Below are 20,847 nucleotides of genomic sequence, written 5' to 3'. Positions count from 1 at the left end.
ATTATAATAATCTTTTTAATCCTGCCAAGTGATCTGACAGGGCACGTGTCCTTCTGAATGCATTTGAAGTCATTTGCATCGATCAAAGATGCCGTGAACAAATCGCTATGATATGGCGACAGATATGCTTTAAACGGATGGAAGACATGCTGCATTCTTGTTTGCGTTGCCCATGCAGAGCGTAAGGTAAAGATAGAAGAAGATAATGTGTCATTATCTAAATTAATCTCAACACCGCCTCTAAAATCTTCCTCCCACTTAGCGGATTGAGTCCAACTGCACAAACACACAAATATGCAGACATAAACACACACACACATACTGTACACATATATACACACACAGCTAATGAGCTTTAAATACTTTATTTTCCCACCTGTGAGAGAATGAGCATGCCAGAAGTGAAGAGTAGTAGAAATGTGCGTACATAAATTAGTGAAGTGACATACTGCCAAGTATGGTGGCCCATACTCGGAATTCGTGCTCTGCATTTAACCCATCCAACGTGCACACACACAGCAGTGAACACACACACACCGTGAACACACACCCGGAGCAGTGGGCAGCCATTTATGCTGCAGCGCCCGGGGAGCAGTTGGGGGTTCAGTGCCTTGCTCAAGGGTACCTCAGTCGTGGTATTGAGGGTGGAGAGAGCGCTGGACATTCACTCCCCCCACCTACAATCCCTGCCGGCCCGAGACTCGAACCCGCAACCTTTGGATTACGAGTCCGACTCTCTAACCATTAGGCCACGACTTCCCCAATTATGTGTTTGTATGCATTGACATAACTGTAATTGTCCCCAGAAGTAAATTAAATAAGACAAAATCTACTTTTGGAGACATTATGGGATAAATATTAATAAATAAAGTAATATACACTATATATGTTAATGTATTTTGCATACTTAAATGTACTACAAGAAATACCATGGTATTTGAATGTGATACCAATATGGTACCTTGGTACTGCCACAGTTTATGTCCAAAAACATAACTTGTTAATATTGTACAATGTTCATAAAATATTGTACAACCACATTAAATGCCTAAAAATATATTACCATGATAAATGCCTAAAGACATGGAGTAACTATATGGCAAATACCTCAAAATGCCTATTGTACATATCCAAAAACCACAGTATTACCATGGAGCATGTTCCAGAAAACACGATTACACTTACCTAAAAGTACCATGGTACTACCATAGTATTTTTGGTACTTTTTTGTAAGTGTAATCCCATGGCATGTAATGGTAGCACTTTTTTTTTTTTTACAGTCCTGTTCCTCATGTACATACTATGTACTTATTATAGTAATTACAATAACTAGGTAATAACTAAGTACTAAACCTAAAACTATCCCATGTAGTTACCTTATATTACCGGTACTTTCTTAGGTAAGTACACTGTAAGCAGAGTGTAAGTACATGTAAAGTAAAATAAAGTGCAACCCATTTAATACCATATAAAGCAAGTACAATATGCATAAAAATATGTTTTCATCTGGTTAAAAACTGAGGATACCATGGACAATGCCCCAAAATACATGTTGTTACTATAGTAAATCTCCATTGCCATGCCACATCCCATCATATGTGTCCATAAAGAATGTGATAAACATCCAAAAACATGGTTATAACACATATCCAAAAGACCTTAGTACTTGGTATTAAATGGACAGTTCATCCAAAAATGAAATTTCTGTCATTATTTACTCACCCTCAAGTTGTTCCAAACTTGTATAAATTTCTTTCTTCTGTTGAGCACAAAGTAATATATTTGAAGAATGTTGGTAAACAATAAATTGATGGAAGCCATTGACTTCCATAGTATGGAAAAAAAAATACTATGCACATATATGGCTACCGTCAACTGTTTGGCTAAACTGTTATCGGCGTTCTTCAAAATATCTTTTTGAACTCAAACAGGCTTGGAACAAGTAGAGGCTGAGAAAATAATGCCAAAAATTTCATTTTTGGGTGAACTATTCCTTTAACATAAACTATTATTTTCTCTCGATCATGTATAAAATCATAGCAGCATACAGAAATGTGATAGTGTGTGTGTGTGTGTGTGTGTGTGTGTGTGTGTGTGTGTGTGTGTGTGTGTGTGTGTGTGTGTGCGTGTGCGTGTGCACGTGTCTGTTGACATCTTCAGCCGTTTCGTTCTCATGCAATAAAAAAGAGAGTGAAAGAAATCGAGAAATATTAAAACCAAAGTCAAGGGCCATTGAGAGCTGTCAATCAAACAGCGGTTTGTGTTTACGCTGAGATTTCCAGAGAGAAATTATATGCTTTCACGATGAAACACACGCACAGCTCTCTGCAGATTTAAACACCTCCTCCATGCTTACCTGATTTGCAACTCTATGAATAAGATAATGCCAGTTATCATAGACCTGAGCCGATTTTGCTCAGACACACATATAATCTACATATCACTGCATTTCGCCGTTTTTTTTTCCCCCTGGTGAACATGCATGTGTTAGAGAGAGGATCTGCACACACAGACGTACAGCACAGATACATACTGACCTGCTCCCATGAGAATCTGCTAACAATGTTAGAATCCAATACTGGTCAGAACTGAATGTTTTATTCATGCTGCTGTGTGTCCTGACATGCACTGCAACATTCCTTCATGGATGAATAGGTTTGTTAATGCTTTCGGAGAAATGACTACAATATTCACACATGAAATAGAAAGTGATGTTCTGGGTTAAATACCCAATTTAATTAATGCTAAATATACTCAGAGTTATACTCAATTATTATAAATTGACACATTAAATGATTTCTTGGTTTGAAAAATGAATTGCGCTTCAATGGAAGTGTTTTGGGCATTTGTCAGTCATAATTTCCTATGGAATTCAACAGCATTACAGACACTGTCAATGGAGCTCAGTGTGTTCTTTTCACCATTTCTATATTTTACTTAAAAATATTTAAATTAATTGAATTAATTTAAATGTATTTCTAATGAAATATGGATTTTTCCAAATATTTTAATTAAATATTTTTTTAATATTGAAAATATTCCATAAAATGAAATTAACTTATAGTGGACATTTAGCATTTATTATTTCCTATAGAAATCTATTTCTTTAATAAATGTAATTAAAAATATTTAAAGGAATTTAATTTATATTTATTTTTAATATACATAGATTTTTAATTAACATTTATTTAAATTATTTAGAAAAATAAAATGCACTCTCAGTGAAAGTGCATTTTGAGCATTTGACATTAATTTTCCCCTAGTAATCAGCAGCATTACAGACAGAGTCAATGGAGCTTTTTTAACTATTGAAATTAATTTAAAAGGATTTCCAATATAATAAAAAAAAATTAAAAAATTATGAAAGGATTTAATTCAATTAATATGTATTTTAATGTATTATTTAAATATTTAATTCAAATATTTTACATTTATTTTCAACAGGCAAGATTTAAACAGCCAAATTCTGCTGAATCAGTTCTCCCAAAGGTTCAGTTGTTACACTGTAAGGACGATACGAAGTATATCTGTGGTCTAATTTAATTTGTTAAGAGAGTGCACAAAGCACGCATCTAAATCAACTTATATTTTTGCAAATTCTTTCTTATTCATTCATTAGCTTGACCCACCAGTGAAGTGCAGCACCTGTCCGGATTGCTGTGTGAAAACAACAGCGCTCAGCATATAACTCTGACCTGTTAAAACCCCCATCAATAAAAATGTACTACAATATAAAAACACCCTTTTAAGAGCGCCATCCATTTCCCCTCGACGAAAGCGTTGTAACCACATGTTTAGTCAGCAAAGAGAGACCTCAACGGCAAGCCGGCTGAACTTAATTGAAAAACAGATCACTCATAAAAATGGCAGAGTGCCATGCAGCTACCGTTACACAATGGAGAAGGTATTGAGGAAAAAAGCAGCATAATACTGTTTGAAATTCATCTAGCAAACTAACTGAGCTGGATTCCCATCTCCACAGTTCTCCGTGTATTGTAAGATGATCCGAGTCACTGGATGAAAAAAAGACACAAGGTCAAATCATCCCCTGTGCTTAGAGCAGTACTACAAGTGATGTATAGAGAGAGAGATGGGATATCATATGATACAGCTATGATACCACACCACAAAAAACTACAATAAACATAAAAACTATGTAACACGGGGGGGGGGGGGGGGGGGGAACCACTATATAAATAAATTTTAGTACCATGGCATCTCTCTTAGTACCATAGTACCGTAGCTGTATCATGATACTGCCACAGTACTATAATATGCAATCATGCCTAAATAAATAAATAGTATTGTCATGGTACATGACAAAATAAAATAAAATAAAATAGTATTAATATGGTACATATCACAAATAAATTAATAAATCCATAAATAACAATTGAACGAATGAATAGCACACTGTAAAACCGAACAGTGAAATGAATTAAATGAAATTAGTTCATTTCACTCAAATGATAATGAAAGTTCATTGGACTTAATTGAAATAAGTTCTGTAAACTCAAAATGTTGTTGTAGTTAGCTGAACTTAAAGGGATTGAGTTTTCTAGTTCACAGCATGCTTTGCATCAGACAACAAGACAATAAATGTTGAAATGAAGTGTTATTTTGTGTGTTTTGCACAAGATTAACATAGGGAGACATACACTCACCTAAAGGATTATTAGGACCACCATACTAATACTGTGTTTGACCCCCTTTCGCCTTCAGAACTGCCTTAATTCTACGTGGCATTGATTCAACAAGGATAGAAATGTTGGCCCATATTGATAGGATAGCATCTTGCAGTTGATGGAGATTTGTGGGATGCACATCCAGGGCACGAAGCTCCCGTTCCATCACATCCCAAAGATGCTCTATTGGGTTGAGATCTGGTGACTGTGGGGGCCATTTTAGTACAGTGAACTCATTGTCATGTTCAAGAAACCAATTTGAAATGATTCGAGCTTTGTGGCATCCTGTGCATTATCCTGCTGGAAGTAGCCATCAGAGGATGGGTATATGGTGGTCATAAAGGGATGGACATGGTCAGAAACAATGCTCAGGTAGGCCGTGGCATTTAAACGATGCCCAATTGGCACTAAGGGGCCTAAAGTGTGCCAAGAAAACATCCCCCACACCATTACACCACCACCACCAGCCTGCACAGTGGTAACAAGGCATGATGGATCCATGTTCTCATTCTGTTTACGCCAAATTCTGACTCTACCATCTGAATGTCTCAACAGAAATCGAGACTCATCAGACCAGGCAACATTTTTCCAGTCTTCAACCGTCCAATTTTGGTGAGCTCGTGCAAATTGTAGCCTCTTTTTCCTATTTGTAGTGGAGATGAGTGGTACCCGGTGGGGTCTTCTGCTGTTGTAGCCCATCCGCCTCAAGGTTGCGCGTGTTGTGGCTTCACAAATGCTTTGCTGCATACCTCGGTTGTAACGAGTGGTTATTTCAGTCAAAGTTGCTCTTCTATCAGCTTGAATCAGTCGGCCCTATCTCCTCTGACCTCTAGCATCAACAAGGCATTTTCGCCCACAGGACTGCCACATACTGGATGTTTTTCCCTTTTCACACCATTCTTTGTAAACCCTAGAAATGGTTGTGCGTGAAAATCCCAGTAACTGAGCAGATTGTGAAATACTCAGACCGGCCCGTCTGGCACCAACAACCATGCCACGCTCAAAATTGCTTAAATCACCTTTCTTTCCCATTCTGACATTCAGTTTGGAGTTCAGGAGATTGTCTTGACCAGGACCACACCCCTAAATGCATTGAAGCAACTGCCATGTGATTGGTTGATTAGATAATTGCATTAATGAGAAATTGAACAGGTGTTCCTAATAATCCTTTAGGTGAGTGTAAGTTGGCACTTAAATGTTGTATGTTAGGATTTGCATAGGTTTTGTTTATGTTGGTTTTGTAGTGTTACCATTATGGTGAAGAGTAGAGCCTGTGGTTAGGTTGAGGATGGACAGCAAAACTTAAAGACTATATATACTGCATGTTGTATGACTAATTACATGCAAGTGTATGATGTATGATTTTGATAACTACATTAGCATTTGCTAGTGTGAATTTGCTAACTAGCACTTAATTATAAAGATCAGAATGAATGAGCTGTTTATGGAAGCAATACATTTCCTCAAATGTTTTGAGTATTCTTAACTTATCAGGTTTTACAGTGCACTACCATGCTATATTCCTAAATAAATGCATAGAAGGTACATTTCTATATACAAGGTACTTTTACACAGACAGACAGACAGACAGACAGACAGACAGACAGACAGACAGACAGACAGACAGACAGACAGACAGACAGACAGACAGACAGACAGACAGACAGACAGACAGACAGACAGACAGACAGACAGATAGATAGATAGATAGATAGATAGATAGATAGATAGATAGATAGATAGATAGATAGATAGATAGATAGATAGATAGATAGATAGATAGATAGATGCCTTAATCGTGTCGATTAGCTCTTATTTTGGTTGCTATAAGGATCTTCCATCAGATGATATAGTCTATATGAGTTATAGATACGCAGAGCATGTTGGAAATTAGTATAAAATCGATTTAGCTTTATTGGATAAGCAACCGAGTGTGACTGTGGGCTTGTAGAGCTGGAGCTAAAAATAGCAGCAGAGAGAAGGAGTGTGAGCGGTCTAATGCTTCCACAGTAACATGCTGATGAAAGCCACTGCTGTTGATCCAAGATGCTGCCGCTCGCTACAAACTTTACATTTTGTGCAATCAAGCGTTTGTGCTTTATGGAACGAGAACGCTCATGACGGGAATGTTAATTGCTACATTTTCCACATGCTCTAGAGAACTAAAACTCTAGAATGAATGACATCAGCCGTTCAAGAGCCGATCACACACGGCACGTTCTTGTGTTTTTGCACAGCCAGATGGAGTCTTGAACAGTTTGGGAACGTGAAGCGTATTGTTTCTGTGCCACTGACGTCACCAAAGGGAATCATGACTGGTTTCTCAAACACTGGCCTGTCGAACAGATCCCCTCCAAACTCATGGTAGTACCAGGATACACACAATCAGGAGCATAATATTGATCTGAAAAGTGTAGAAGGACTTATTATAGCTCTTATCATCAGAAATATTAATTAGGTGATGTAGCGTTCGCCCTAACTGATTTGCTCTAAGCAGGTAAGTGGACATAAGACAGAAGATCGGAAATTAACTTAATAATTGCCCCCTTAGACTTGGTGTTAAGAGCATTTTTCATACCTTTAGTATGGGATATTTTTCTAATCCTATAAAACACACACACACACACACACACAGACACAGACAGCATGTGACTTACTTATTTATACTTATTTCTAATACTTCAATTAACTCAATTAACTTAAATTTTCCACCTGAACATTGGACATCATCTGACATTTATAACAGTTACTTATAAAATCAAATAAGTTGTGCAAACAATATATAAATAAGTAATGCAAAGGATCGGGCTGACACTTCAAATTATGAAGCACGCCTACATTAAATGTTAAAAAGCATAAATAATAATAAAAATAAATATAACAATAGATAAATGAATAAAAAATAAATGCACACCAAATACTAACAAGTATAAATAAATAAACAAATAAAATAAATAGTGATAAAAAAGTAAATAGAAATAAAATAAGAAATAGATCAAGTGTTAAAAAAGTAAATAAAAATAAAAAATAACACAAACGAATGTAAAATAAACAAATGCATAGTTCAATATACAGTACACTTATGAAACACATAAGATTTTAAGAGGTAAATAAAATAATAATATAATAAAAATATGAAATGTTAAAAAGTACAAAAATATAAACATCAAAATAAAAAATATTTTAAAAAAATATTTATAAAAATAGAATATGCCATATTAAATGTTAAAAAGTTAATAAAAATAAGTTAAATAAGTTAATCAAAATCAACTTAAATCAACATAAACTGTTATGAAATACATCAAATGTTAACAGGTAAAAATAAACATAATAAATAAATAAATGAATGAATGAAATAGAGTATAAGATATTTTTTGTTGCTTTTGCTGGTATTTTTTCCCAGAGCCTTGGTTCATTTCTGACCTTGTTACAGCTTACTGTCCAAGGCCAGTTTACTGTGCTGCTGCCACTGGTTGGGCTGGAAATGTGCCTGTCTGCATTTTTCCTTTACACCACTGCCAACAAAGCAAAATAACTAATAATTATTTTGACATTTCAGAAAGTATTTGCTTGTAGTTCAAACAGCTTTAGTTTCTATAAATTCAGATTGCAAACAAACAGAAGCGTCTTTTCCACTGCCTCCAGCTCTCCAAACAGCCCCGGAGCAGTGTATCGTGGTAAAGCGTGATGGCCAGTGGAAGGCCGCCTCTGTACGGAACAGCACATGCTTCATGAACTCAGACGCACTCAGCCTCTGCGGAAAGGTGGAAACATTCCGAGCAATTAATCACGGCAAGGGGAACCAGCTCCCTGCGCAATCTGCTCGACGCCGAGTTAGCGCCGCACACATGACCAAGACACACAGTGTCTCCACGGAAACCAAGGCTCCAGGATACTCTGACATTTCCACCCCCCACATGCATACACACACTACCGCACATCCACGGCCTCCTCTATGCATCAAAACTAATGCATCTGTTAATTATTAAAAACATACTGTCACTCAAACTGTGCTCAGAGAGCTTAGGAAATGCAAAGAATCATAGAGAGATGGATAGATGGATAGATGGATAGATGGATAGATAGATAGACAGACAGTTAAAAATCAACAAGTGTGTGAACTGTTGCTTATGAATGCATTATTTCAGGTAATGATTCTTTTAAAGATAAATATTACTTTTGGGTAATATTTTGAGGAATATAAAAAGGGGTAATATTTGCACCCTAAATGTTGTTTTTTGTACTTGTATATTTCTACATATGTTTTTATATAGTATATCTATACATTTTTCCTAACCCTATAAAAGCACCCATCACATATTTACTAACATTAATAGGAAAGTTTAATATTTCAGGCAAATGAATAAACTTAAATAAGCTGTCACTCTGAACAATTATATCTGTTACTTATAACCTAACCTTATGCTTATTAATATTAATATAAAAGTCTAATACTACAGTTACTAATACTACAGTTAAATCAATAAACAGACAATATGAAAAATTATAACTATTAATTATAAAATCAAACAAATAGCTGTGAATGCACAAGGATCAGGGTGAAGCTAATAGAATATTAGAAATATTTCAAATGCTAAAAAGTATAAAAGCATAATATAAAAATATAATATATCAAGTTAAAAGTAAATAAAATAAAATCAATAAAATGTCAAATGTTAAAAAGTAAATAAACATAAAATATTATGAAACATCATATGTTAAAAAGTAAACAAACATAAAATATTATGAAGCATCATCTGTTAAAAGGTAAATAAAATAAACAAAAATAAATAATAAATTGATTATGAAATCGTAAAATGTAAATGCATATAAAAATATAAAAATATATATAATATTTTATGAAATACATCACAGGTTAAAATGTAAATAAGACACAAAAAATATAACTTTTGGACCCTTTTTTTAACATACTAACAAACATACTAAACCTCTAAACTGAGTCACTCGCTTGAACTTCTCAATGGACAAGTAACAACACAAACTAAAGCAGTTTGAAGCAAATTACATTAGATTTAGTTTTGTGCTTGTTTTGAAGAAAATTTCATTGGAGTATCAATTGCATTCCTAAAAATAACATGTAAAAAAAATTATATAATGAAATTAATATTATTTTAAAAGATTTAAATACAGCCCATTCTTGTCTCACAGCTTGAGTGTTTGCTTGAATGTTCTATCAGAATGGAAAGAGGCGAATTGCGTTCATGCTGAAACTTTACATTGCTAATGTACGTGTTTACGTGCCAAGCTGAGCCACCTGGTCACTTGAGGATGGAGCCAGATCCATTTCAAAATCCAAACTCAAGAGATCAATTCAAATATAGACCACAATTCTCCATTTCTGTGAAGATGCATTCAGCAGTGATGGACTGAATGTGCCAGCTCAATTCAATTCATTGTACTGAACTGAATAATACAATTATACAGCATTCATCTAAGCCCTGACCCTGACATCTCACCCGCCAAATTACTGATTGTTTAGGATTTAAAAAGCAATTTAGGCAGAATTATTCTCAAATAAAGCACTGCGCTAAATAAACCACAATCAAAAACGTGTTATAGAGGTCAAAAAAGAGAAACAAGAAGAATGAACTTTAAACGTGCATGATTCATGATTTGTAATTTAATATATGCTGATGGTTCTTGACACTTCCAAATAGAATTCATAAGATGGCTTGTGCTAAACTTTCAGAAAAAAAGTCAAGTAAAAAAAAACATAAAAAAAAATAACTCATTTTACTTCCATAATCAGACTTATTGAGGATTTTATCCAATTTTATCCAATCAGGAATTGATTGGATGAAATCAGAAAAGTGTTTTTAATGCACTCAAGGTACAAAAGCTTTTCAAAACTTTTCAAAAGGTACACTTTTGTACCTTATTTAACCCTAAAGGGTGCACATAAGTCAAATATACAATGTATTTATGCCTTTTGAAAAGATACCACCTTAGTGACAGCTTTTGTACCTTTTTCTGAGGGTGTAGAAATAGGGTACATTTTTACATCGTGAAGATAGAAGTCTGATTGAAGTGTGATCCACATAAATCAAAAATAATCTCAATCTCACTTAAACCAAATAAACCTATTCTGACTATAAAAGTAATTCCTAACTGTACTAATCTAATAAATTGTTTTATCAGTTTTACTGTATATGGAATTAAAAAAAAACTGCACTGAAATACAATGGTAAAGCACAAAAGAAAGCTGTATGAAGTCACAGGAGCATGCATTAGTAAAAAATGTAATCAAAACCAATAGCTATATTCAAATGATCTGCAAATGATCAACAAATGACCAGCAATTACAAGCACAAAGCAACACAGTTTATTCAGTCCACAACATTATGTGTTCACTATTCAGGCTATTTGGGCAATTCATAACTGTACTAATCTAATACATTGCTTTACCAGTCTTACTGTATTTGGAATTAAAAACATTTATTTATCCATATTTATTTCAATTACAAAACCAGAATTCATCTCAAATACATAACAGGTGGTACGGAAAGTTAAGTTTGCACTTCATACTGAACTACTAATATAATCATCATCAGATTTAGGATGCTTTGAGCGATACTGCAGTAGTGTAAACACACACATGCACACACACACACACACACACACACACACGTAGTGCACTGCAGTATTGTCGCTGTCCTGCTGAGGTGTGGCTTCACACACACACACACAGTTTTTTCCTTCTCAACAATGCGATGATACACACAGATGAGATAATGAGGATGTCTAGAGATTTTGCACCATCATCCAAAACACAAATTCATTAAAATCACCATAAAGAAAGAAAGATTATATTCAGCATTGCTTTTAAATCATCCAATACTGGTAAAAACCATGCTACTTTGAAATAAACCAAAGTACTGAATGATTAGCATATCCATATAATCAAAAAGCATTGCTGTGCCAAAACAAAGAAAAAAATAATTTACCATGGTATCATCACCATAGTATATGGCCAAACATCACTGAAATACAATGGTAAAGCAGGAAAGAAAGCTTTATGAAGCCACAGGAGCAAATCAGTGATGCATTAGTAAAAAAAATAATCAAAACCAATAGCTATATGCAAATGATCTGCAAATAACCAGCAATAACAAGCACAAAGCAACAGAGAGTTTATTCAGTCCACATCATTGTGTGCTCACCTGCATATGCGTGTGTGTTTCTCGTGATCATACTGTATACAAACGCACACCGCAGAACACACGATGTGCATTAGTGTCCTTTAACAGAACGGGATGCTTATTCATTATACACAAGAGCTGCTGTTCACACAGCACTAAAACACCGTCAACAAACTGAGTACCAACATTCAAGTACATTCTGTACAGTAGACCTGTTGTGTGGACACGCAACATGCACTGCTGAGCTGGCGCAGAACATTTACATGTGCACATCAAATACGATTCAAAATATTATTGAACTCGCATTTCTTTTAAAGATGGAAATCATATTAGTTTCATTTGTATTAACTTTTGTCTACAATTTCACAGTAAACATGGGGTGAATTTTGAAGTTTTTTAAAAATAAAAATAAAATGTTATGAATTATATCAAATGTTAAAAGGTAAATAAAAATAAAATGAATGCAAAATAAATACAGGCATGCGCAAATCAATACAAACTGTTCTGAAATATATCAAATGTTAAAATGTAAATAACACAAAAAAAAAGCAAAAATAAAATAATTCTCTATGAGGCATTTTTGTTCATTTTGTTGGCATTTCTGACCTTGTTTATTATTTTTGTCATGTCTTTGGATGCTGTACTAATTTTAACATGGTAGATTTACTACTTATTAAGAAATATTTCCCAATTAAATAATATTTCTTCAGAATATTGCTTTAATTGGTAACTCATAGTTTTTCAATCTCATTGAATCAGTGTCAATGACATCAATCTCTCAAACCAGCAAATTCATGATGACATCATCCTCCAGGAAATGGGAAGTGACATCATCATCAAATAGTGATGAATTTGAGAAATTCTGATTTCTCATTGATTTCTCACTCCATCCCGTTTAATAAAATGACAGAAAATTTTATAATTTCAAAAAGGTGAATAAAACCCTCTTCATTTATGCCCTGCTTTCATTCCATTACGTAAATCGTCAGATTAAAATGTATATAGTTGACCAGAGCACATATATAAGTCTAGTTTACACTTTTCTTTGAACAGAAAAGAATTTGAAAGGTGCTGCATTACAGGAATGAAGGAGCAGTAAAATTAGTGTGTATTAAAAAAAAGGAACGCTAGCCATTCAAATGTAAGGCCTATAAAAGACCAGCACTGATTTTAAAAGCAACATGTTCAACCTGTGAAAGGAAACCAGCACCTGAGCGTGTGCGGCAGAGAGAGAGAGAGAATATTTGGTGCAGCAGAGTTGTATTTCTAAGCTAGATTTCTTGCAAAGCAGCACAGAAATAGTGCTGACGATTGAGACGCGTTTCAGTTATAGTCTTTGGTTCTAAATGAAATGCTGCTTTGCTGTCGTCATGACACTCGGAATCATCTTTGCAGTGGCTATAGATGCTTCAGCAGAAGCAATAAAGAAAAGACCAATCAATATGCAGATACATCTAGATTTAGAAGTCAAAACCGAATCTACAATTCAAAATCTGAATGGAGTCTAAACACTGTGCATTAATTGCACAAGTTTAATACTTAAAACAAAGCACCAGAATGCCTGAGGAATATCAATACAGTGCTGCAATAATAATGTGCACGATCAGTGAGGGGCGACCCAGCTGTAGCTGCAGCCTGCACCTGTTGCATCAAGATTGATTTTACAGCGCTTCTACTGATCCATTAATGACACTGAATGGTGATGCATTGAGAAATGAACTCAATCAGTGATACAATACTGCAAGACGCAAAACTCTGGCCTTCATTTGACCTCAGCGCGTGTGTCTGTGCGAGAGAGATTACCGAGCCTCTCCAGCACGTCTCATGTCCTCATATGAACTGTCATGGTGCCTGATCATAAAGACGCATTATGAATGTTTTATGTCGTGCGGCGCTCGTTCACGTTGACTGTTGTTTCGGTGAGCTGTTCTTTCAGCACCACGGCACAAGGCTGAACTACAAACTTCACTACAGTCCACACTATTACATATGCTGCCCGTGAATACAGATAATCATGCCATATTGACAAATGTTTTATATCTTAATTAAAAAAAATTAAAAAGTAATGAGTATGCCCATATCTCTTTAAAGAACATTATACAATGTTTCAGCAGCTCGTGCACATTAAAATCTCAATATGAAAACACATGAACAAAATCAAAGAGACTTTAAAGTACAGTTTAATGTCATTTCAAGCTATTTTAATATAAAGTCAACTGCAATTTTGTCACTTTACGCAATACATAAAGTGACGATTTCAACAATTAGGTTAGAAATGTAGCTACAAATAATCGCCTTAGAGCTTATAAACTACTTGCTTGACTAGTTATTTATGTAGTTTTTGTGATTTCTGAAATTACGCAACAAATGACACACCTGTGGTGCGATAATAACAGTGATTTTTCTGCGCATTCAGGGTCCCGCACTAATAATGTCCCTTCATCTCGCCAGACAGACCCCAGTCTGGACTTTTCCTCCCGCTGAAATGATTAACCAGGTACCCCACGCGACGTCCATCATCACACCATGCGAAGTGCAAAAAAGCTCTCTAATAAACCACACGTTTATATCCAAACGAGACTCTTTTCGCCACCTCGCGCGAAAGACACGCGGAGAAGCAGCCGAAACTCACCTATAGTGGTTATGACAGTGATGGCAAAGTAAAAGGACCCTGCAAATTTCCACTGGACCCCTGCTCTGTGCGGCTCGGCCTCCATGATGATGCTCTCCAGCTTTTTATAGTCATCCTCACTGATGTTGTACTTGCCCTGGAGGCGCTTCTCCTCAGCCTCCAGCTGCTCCTTCTCCCGCATCTCGAAGTCCGACTCGAGCGCGTCAAACACCGCGGCCCCGACCAGCAGATAGGTGAACGTGCAGACGATCAGGGACAGCGTCCGCACGTTCTGCCTCTTCATGGCCACCAGGAACCGGCGGCTGAGGGGTTCATGTCCCCTCTTATCCCCCGGGAAGGCGCAGCAGCAGTCTGGAAAGGGCGGATAGGTGCAGTGCTGCTGTTGCTGCGTCTTCGGACACCGGTTGCGGTTGTAACAAGTCCCTTGATCGTGGTCCTGGTTGGTGGAGAGACACAGCAGACTGCTGGAGCGCCGGGACCACAAGCCCTGCAGCCGCGAAACTCTGCGCAAAACCTGCCCGAACCACAGCAAAGTCCTCCCGGAGCGCAGTGCCATCAACTAGCGCGCTCCCCGCGTGATCTCCAAAGAGCTTCTGAACTGGAGAAGACGCCAGAAGCCACTGGGATTCATGCTCGAGTGACAATTACGCACCTGTTAAATTTCATTCTCCGCTACGGTTAAACAAACTCATCGTCGTGGCCATCAGATATCCAAACTTCCCCGAACATCCTCCAGAAAAAGTTTCCCCGACCTGTTCATCTGAAGATCATCTTCAGCTGTTCTCACTCCGCCGGTGCGTGAGTAATGGCGGTGGTACCGGATGAGGACCCCTGAACACGCAGCAGCAGCAGCATCTGATGAGCGGCGGAGACGCGCAGCGCACGACTGATGCTCCAAACGTGATCCAACCCAGGAGAAACTCACTTATTCCCGTGGCTTCGCCGAAACGCTGAGCTTGATGATCCTATGAACAACAGGTCCGAGCGCGAACGTGCCCATCTGTTTCCCCGGTAACGTGTGGATGGACGGATGGATGGGCTCGACTCTCAATTGGCTTCGCTTCGGTAAAGCTGCACTGTCACGGTATGCCACCGCAAGCGTCCGCTGACAGACTTCGGTGTGTGCCAGCCTAAGAAAAAATGCGCGCGCATCACCAAAACGCACACACATGGAGACACTCCACACTAAAGACACACGTTGAGAGAGCGCGTGTGTGTTATGATCTCAGCTTGAAATCATTTATGCAATTTGCACCTTCTCAACAGGTGACCTAGGAAAAAGAGGGAATTCAGGTAAAATGGACTATTTTTAGCGTAAATCATAAAGAGCAGCTGCTCGTTAAATCCGGTCTAATATATTATTTTATGCTGAAAATATGCATCAAACACTTTTTAAACCCAATAGCTATTCAAATCTCAGAAAGCCCTAATGGACAGTTTTTAATGGCATTTATTTTTTATTTTAATATATCAATAAAAACCCACTTCCCATAATAAAACTCGCTTTGATACTATTCCTGTGTGAACTTTTGTGCGCGCGCGCGCATATGTTACGCGTGAGAATGTGCCAAGCAGCCATATGGGTAAATATTAGTTCACCACAGGAGCCAGTAAAATATGATCATTTTTATCAGTGAACATTTCTAACACGATTAGAGAGAGGAAAAGAAACAGTTAATTTAACACACATTAAACCCTATGTCTGGGGAATGTTGATACACTGTATGGGGTATAGAGAACTCAATGAAACTCGTAATTAAACAGCCTGTTATAGGCTTTAATGCTACATTTAAACAGTAAAAACAATTCTGAAACAATTTCTGTAACAGAATACATGTAAAAGGTTATCAAATGGAAAAATAATAAATTGTGAAAAATTGCATGTGACAACTTGCCCTGATATTATTGTATATTGTTTCCCCTCTTCAGCCTCCATCTCCATTAGACATTGTCCTGAGAATACCCTTTACCTTTAGGTTAAATTTTATCTTCATAATATACAGTAGACAGCTCTTGTCTGAATGTATACTGCTTTGGTCTCCTCTATACAAAACACAACCTGTGTCTGAATAAAATGATCAGATAAACTGATGTAGACATCTGGACATTAAAAATTATGGGTTAATCAAAAACTGTTGTGCCAGTGTAAAAAATGCATTTGGACCTTCTGAAAAGAGTTCAGTTTTCAGAGCATCTATCTGTGAGGATCCTGTGACTAAAATAACGGTAGTGAGCTGGACACCAAAAGAGTATTTTGGTAGGTAAATGTAGGTCCTGTCCCAAAATTTCTGCAGTCTCCTGGTGTAAGCGGAAGTTTATGATGATATAAAGAGTAAAGACAATTTAAATAATACTTCTCTAATATATAAGCACACTCTCAACATCTAAAAATATTTAATAACAAAACAAATACAGAGTTTGTAATGCACAAGTACACACACTGTTGTAAATTCCTAGCTTTGGCCTATAGAGGAATAATAGTTCATCAAAAATGAAATATTTGTGATCATTTACTCACCGACATGTTGTTACAAATCTTTTTCTGTAGAACACAAAAGGAGATGTTTTGCAAAATGTCCAGGCTGCTATTTTCTATACAACTAATGTACACAGTATCCACATTACCATCAAGCGATCCACAAAACACCATAAAAATATGTTTTGTGAGAAACAGGCCAAAATTTAAGTCATTATTCACTGAGAAACCTCTTCTTCTCTTTCTACCTTCTTCAAAATAGTGTTTATGTTCAGCAGAAGAAGGAAACTCAGGTTTAAAACAACTTTTGAGTGAGTAAATGAAGGTATAAAAATAAAACACTAGCCTATTTTAATTCTTGGGTGAATTATTCCTTTAATGTTAATAAAACGCCAAACACAAAGAGAAAAATCACTCACTACTCTTGACTGAAAAACGTTAATATAGTTGCTTTAATAGGAATCAATCTATATAGCGTTTTATTTTTATATTTGTTCATACAGTTTATTGAATGCTCCTGCTAAATACACCTATTGTCGCATACCTGAAAATAAAACACTGTTTATTTTATTTGTATATTATGTGTATTTGTAATGTGTATCTTTGTTCAAATTTTTTAATAGCAAAGATAAAATAATGACAACAATTTTTATCTTCACCCACTTTGGCCTAAATATCCGCCACACTTTTTTATATTTTGTTACCTTGAAAGGCTTTGTCTTTATAATAGGGAAATTAGTTTGGCTGTACTACTCAAACAGCTTGCAAAATAAAAAAACAACATGACAAAGAATCGTGATAAAATCGTGAATCGTGTTACCCCTAGCCGAGGGGGAACAACACCCCACCTCCGGTCTGCGATTGTGCCCTCGTAACACCATTTCGCTCCTGCCCCTCCAGAGGTCTGTGCACGCCACTGTCTTACTGAACACACTGGCTTGTGGTGCAAACCGTTTTAGCGTTTAGGTTACTGCACATTGTTATTCTTCTCGTTATTTCCTTACGGCGGCGAATGAACCGGAAGTCTCGCCCATAAACTTACTTAAGCGTTTAAGAATAACAATAATAATAAAGAATAAGGATGCACTAACGAATTGGAAGTCTTGTGCATTAACAGACGATTACGTCCGCTTGCAAACTAAGGTGGCTATTGCTGCTGTAGGAAAACAATCATGCTAATCAGGCCAAATCATGCAAATCAGACATTCATTTTTTGGTGAACTATCCCTTTAATCCATCTCTGTGACTGTGAAACTATCCTCTTACACAGCGCACTACATCTCACATCGTGAGGTGGACAAACACCCACATTGTACTTTTGGATTTTTTTACTTATACTGTTTTTCATCGTTTTTTGCCCAACTCATCCTGAACCAGACCAGATCAATTTCAGTCTAGTTACACCAAGGGAACCAAACACAACCTTTACGTAAACATTAACGCCGTATGCTGAGAGTTTCAGCAAATGAATCAACATCAAACATGAACAATCCTTCTGTAAACATGCAGAAAGACACGTTGGGCGCGAGCAGACACTGACGCACACTCGGCATCTACAGGCTATAAAGTTTATAAACACATATACAGGGTAAATGTTCTGTCTGATGTAGCCTACTGCAGCTAAGTTTAGTTTCATTTTCTCACATTTCAAAACCCCCCACAACAGCCACCCACACAGACACACACGGAAGATATTTCTAGATGTGTAAAGGGAGAGAGATGACTGCTTAATGAAGAACGGACTTCAGAGGAAAGCGCTGTAGGTCAGAACACCTGTAAAATATAATAATAGTAATTATAATAGTCAGTTACTGAAGTGTCAAGTTGCTGTTTTTGTCAATCTTTTGAGGAAGATGTCATTCACTTGTTTGGCAGTGTACCCACACAGAAAAAGTTTGGTCAGATTTTTTTAAATGTTCAATTCAAGTTTATTTGTATAGTGCTTTTTACGATACAAATCGTTGCAAAGCAGCTCTACAGGAATTTAAGTTTCCACAATATATTTATATATTGCAGAACTTTAATATATTTAACTTATGGCCAAATTTGGTAATTCTGCATGTTGTCTGAGCTTTGGCATCCTCTGAGGTCCTCTGAGGGGTTGGCATCATCTTTTCTCAGGTGTTCGGTCATCTCAGATCATTTAAGGGTTGGATCCAGACTGAAGTTTCTGTAATTCCTAGTTACCACGGGATGTTAATCAGAGAAACAAATAGAGACATAATTAGCGTAGCTGCTGTTCCATCTAAGCAAAAATAATTTGTTCAACTCAAGCTAAAGAATAATAATAATGTACATTTGATCAGATATAACTGCAGCACAAGATTATAAGATGCATTATGTGAATGCTTGGCTAAAGAGATGTGTCTTTAATCTAGATTTAAACAGATAGAGTGTGTCTGAACACCGAACGTTATCAGGAAGGCTATTCCAGAGTTTGGGAGCAAAATGTGAAAAAGTGGACTTTGCCATCCTAGGTACTACCAAAAGTCCAGAGTTTTGCGACCTTAGGGAGTGGGTTGGATTGTAGCGTGGTAGAAGACAAGTTAGGTACGCAGGAGCTAAACCATTTGGGGCCTTATAGGCAAGTAATAATATTTTGTAAATGATATGGAACTTAATAGGTAGCCAGTGCAGAGACTGTAAAATTGGGGTAATATGATCATATTTTCTTGACCTGGTAAGAACTCTAGCCGCTGCATTTTGGACTATCTGTAGCTTGTTTATTGAAGATGCAGGACAACCACCTAGCAGTGCATTGCAATAGTCCAGTCTAGAGGTCATGAATGCATGAACTAGCTTTTCTGCATCAGAAACAGGTAGCATGTTTCGAAGCTTGGCAATGTTTCTAAGATGGAAGAATGCTGTTTTTGTAACATGGGAAATATGATTTTCAAAGGACAAGTTGCTGTCTAATATAACACCCAGATTTTTGACTTTAGAGGACGTAACAGTACATCAGTCTAGTTGAAAATTGTAATCCAAGAGATTCTGTGTACTGTTTTTTTGGTCCAATAAGTAATATCTCTGTCTTATCTGAATTTAATAGGAGGAAATTTTTGGTCATCCAATCTTTTACATTTTTTACACAATCTATTAGTTTAGATAGTTTAGAAGTTTCATCTGGTCTTGTTGAGATATATAGTTGAGTATCATCAGCATAACAATGAAAACTATTTCCGTATTTTCTAATAATATTACCAAGAGGCAACATGTATATTGAAAATAGAAGAGGACCTAGGACAGATCCTTGTGGTACTCCATACTTTACTGGTGATAATTGTGATGACTCTCCTTTTAAATGAACAAAGTGGTAGCGATCGGACAGGTAGGATATAAACCATCTTAAAGCCTGCCCTTGAATACCAGTATAGTTTTGTAATCGATCTATGAGTGTGTCATGGTCTATAGTGTCGAACGCAGCACTAAGATCAAGTAATACTAGCAATGAGATGCAGCCTTGGTCTGAAGCAAGAAGTAAGTCATTTGTAATTTGAACAAGTGCAGTTTCTGTACTATGGTGAAGCCTGAAACCTGACTGAAATTCTTCATAGAGATAATTTTTTTGCAAGGAGCACAATTGAGCAGACACAACTTTTTCTAAATTTTAGACATAAACGGAAGATTTGAAATGGGTCTGTAATTTGCCAGTTCATTACAATCTAGTTGTGGTTTCTTAATAAGAGGCTTAATAACCGCCAGATTGAATGGTTTTGGGACGTGACCTAAAGATAACGATGAGTTAATAATATTGAGAAGTGTTTTTTCTGCTACAGGTAAGTAGCTTTCAGTAGTTCAGTGGGTACAGGATCTAATAAACATGTTGTTGGTTTAGATGCACTGATATGTTTATTTAGCTCTTCCTGTCCTATAGTTGTAAAGCACGGCAGTTTT

At 36.5% G+C, this 20,847-nt stretch overlaps 1 protein-coding gene across 1 annotated transcript in view; it reads right to left on the bottom strand.

Annotated features, from left to right (window-relative positions):
• LOC306885322 (potassium channel subfamily K member 9-like) overlaps positions 1 to 15,033 on the bottom strand; it is a gene marked incomplete at both ends in the record, with an annotated part of 47,780 nt that extends 32,747 nt beyond the window's left edge. Inside the window, one exon of the mRNA XM_079441774.1 lies at positions 14,478 to 15,033. Within this exon, the coding sequence (XP_079297900.1) occupies positions 14,478 to 15,033 (556 nt within the window). The remainder of the gene's footprint in view (positions 1 to 14,477) is intronic.
• Between the last annotated feature and the right edge of the window lie 5,814 nt (positions 15,034 to 20,847).

Source organism: Barbus barbus, assembly GCF_936440315.1.
Source record: "Barbus barbus genome assembly, chromosome: 19".
NCBI lineage: Eukaryota > Metazoa > Chordata > Actinopteri > Cypriniformes > Cyprinidae > Barbus > Barbus barbus.
Note: the sequence above shows the minus strand (reverse complement) of the source record. Positions and strands in the feature narration are given on the sequence as shown.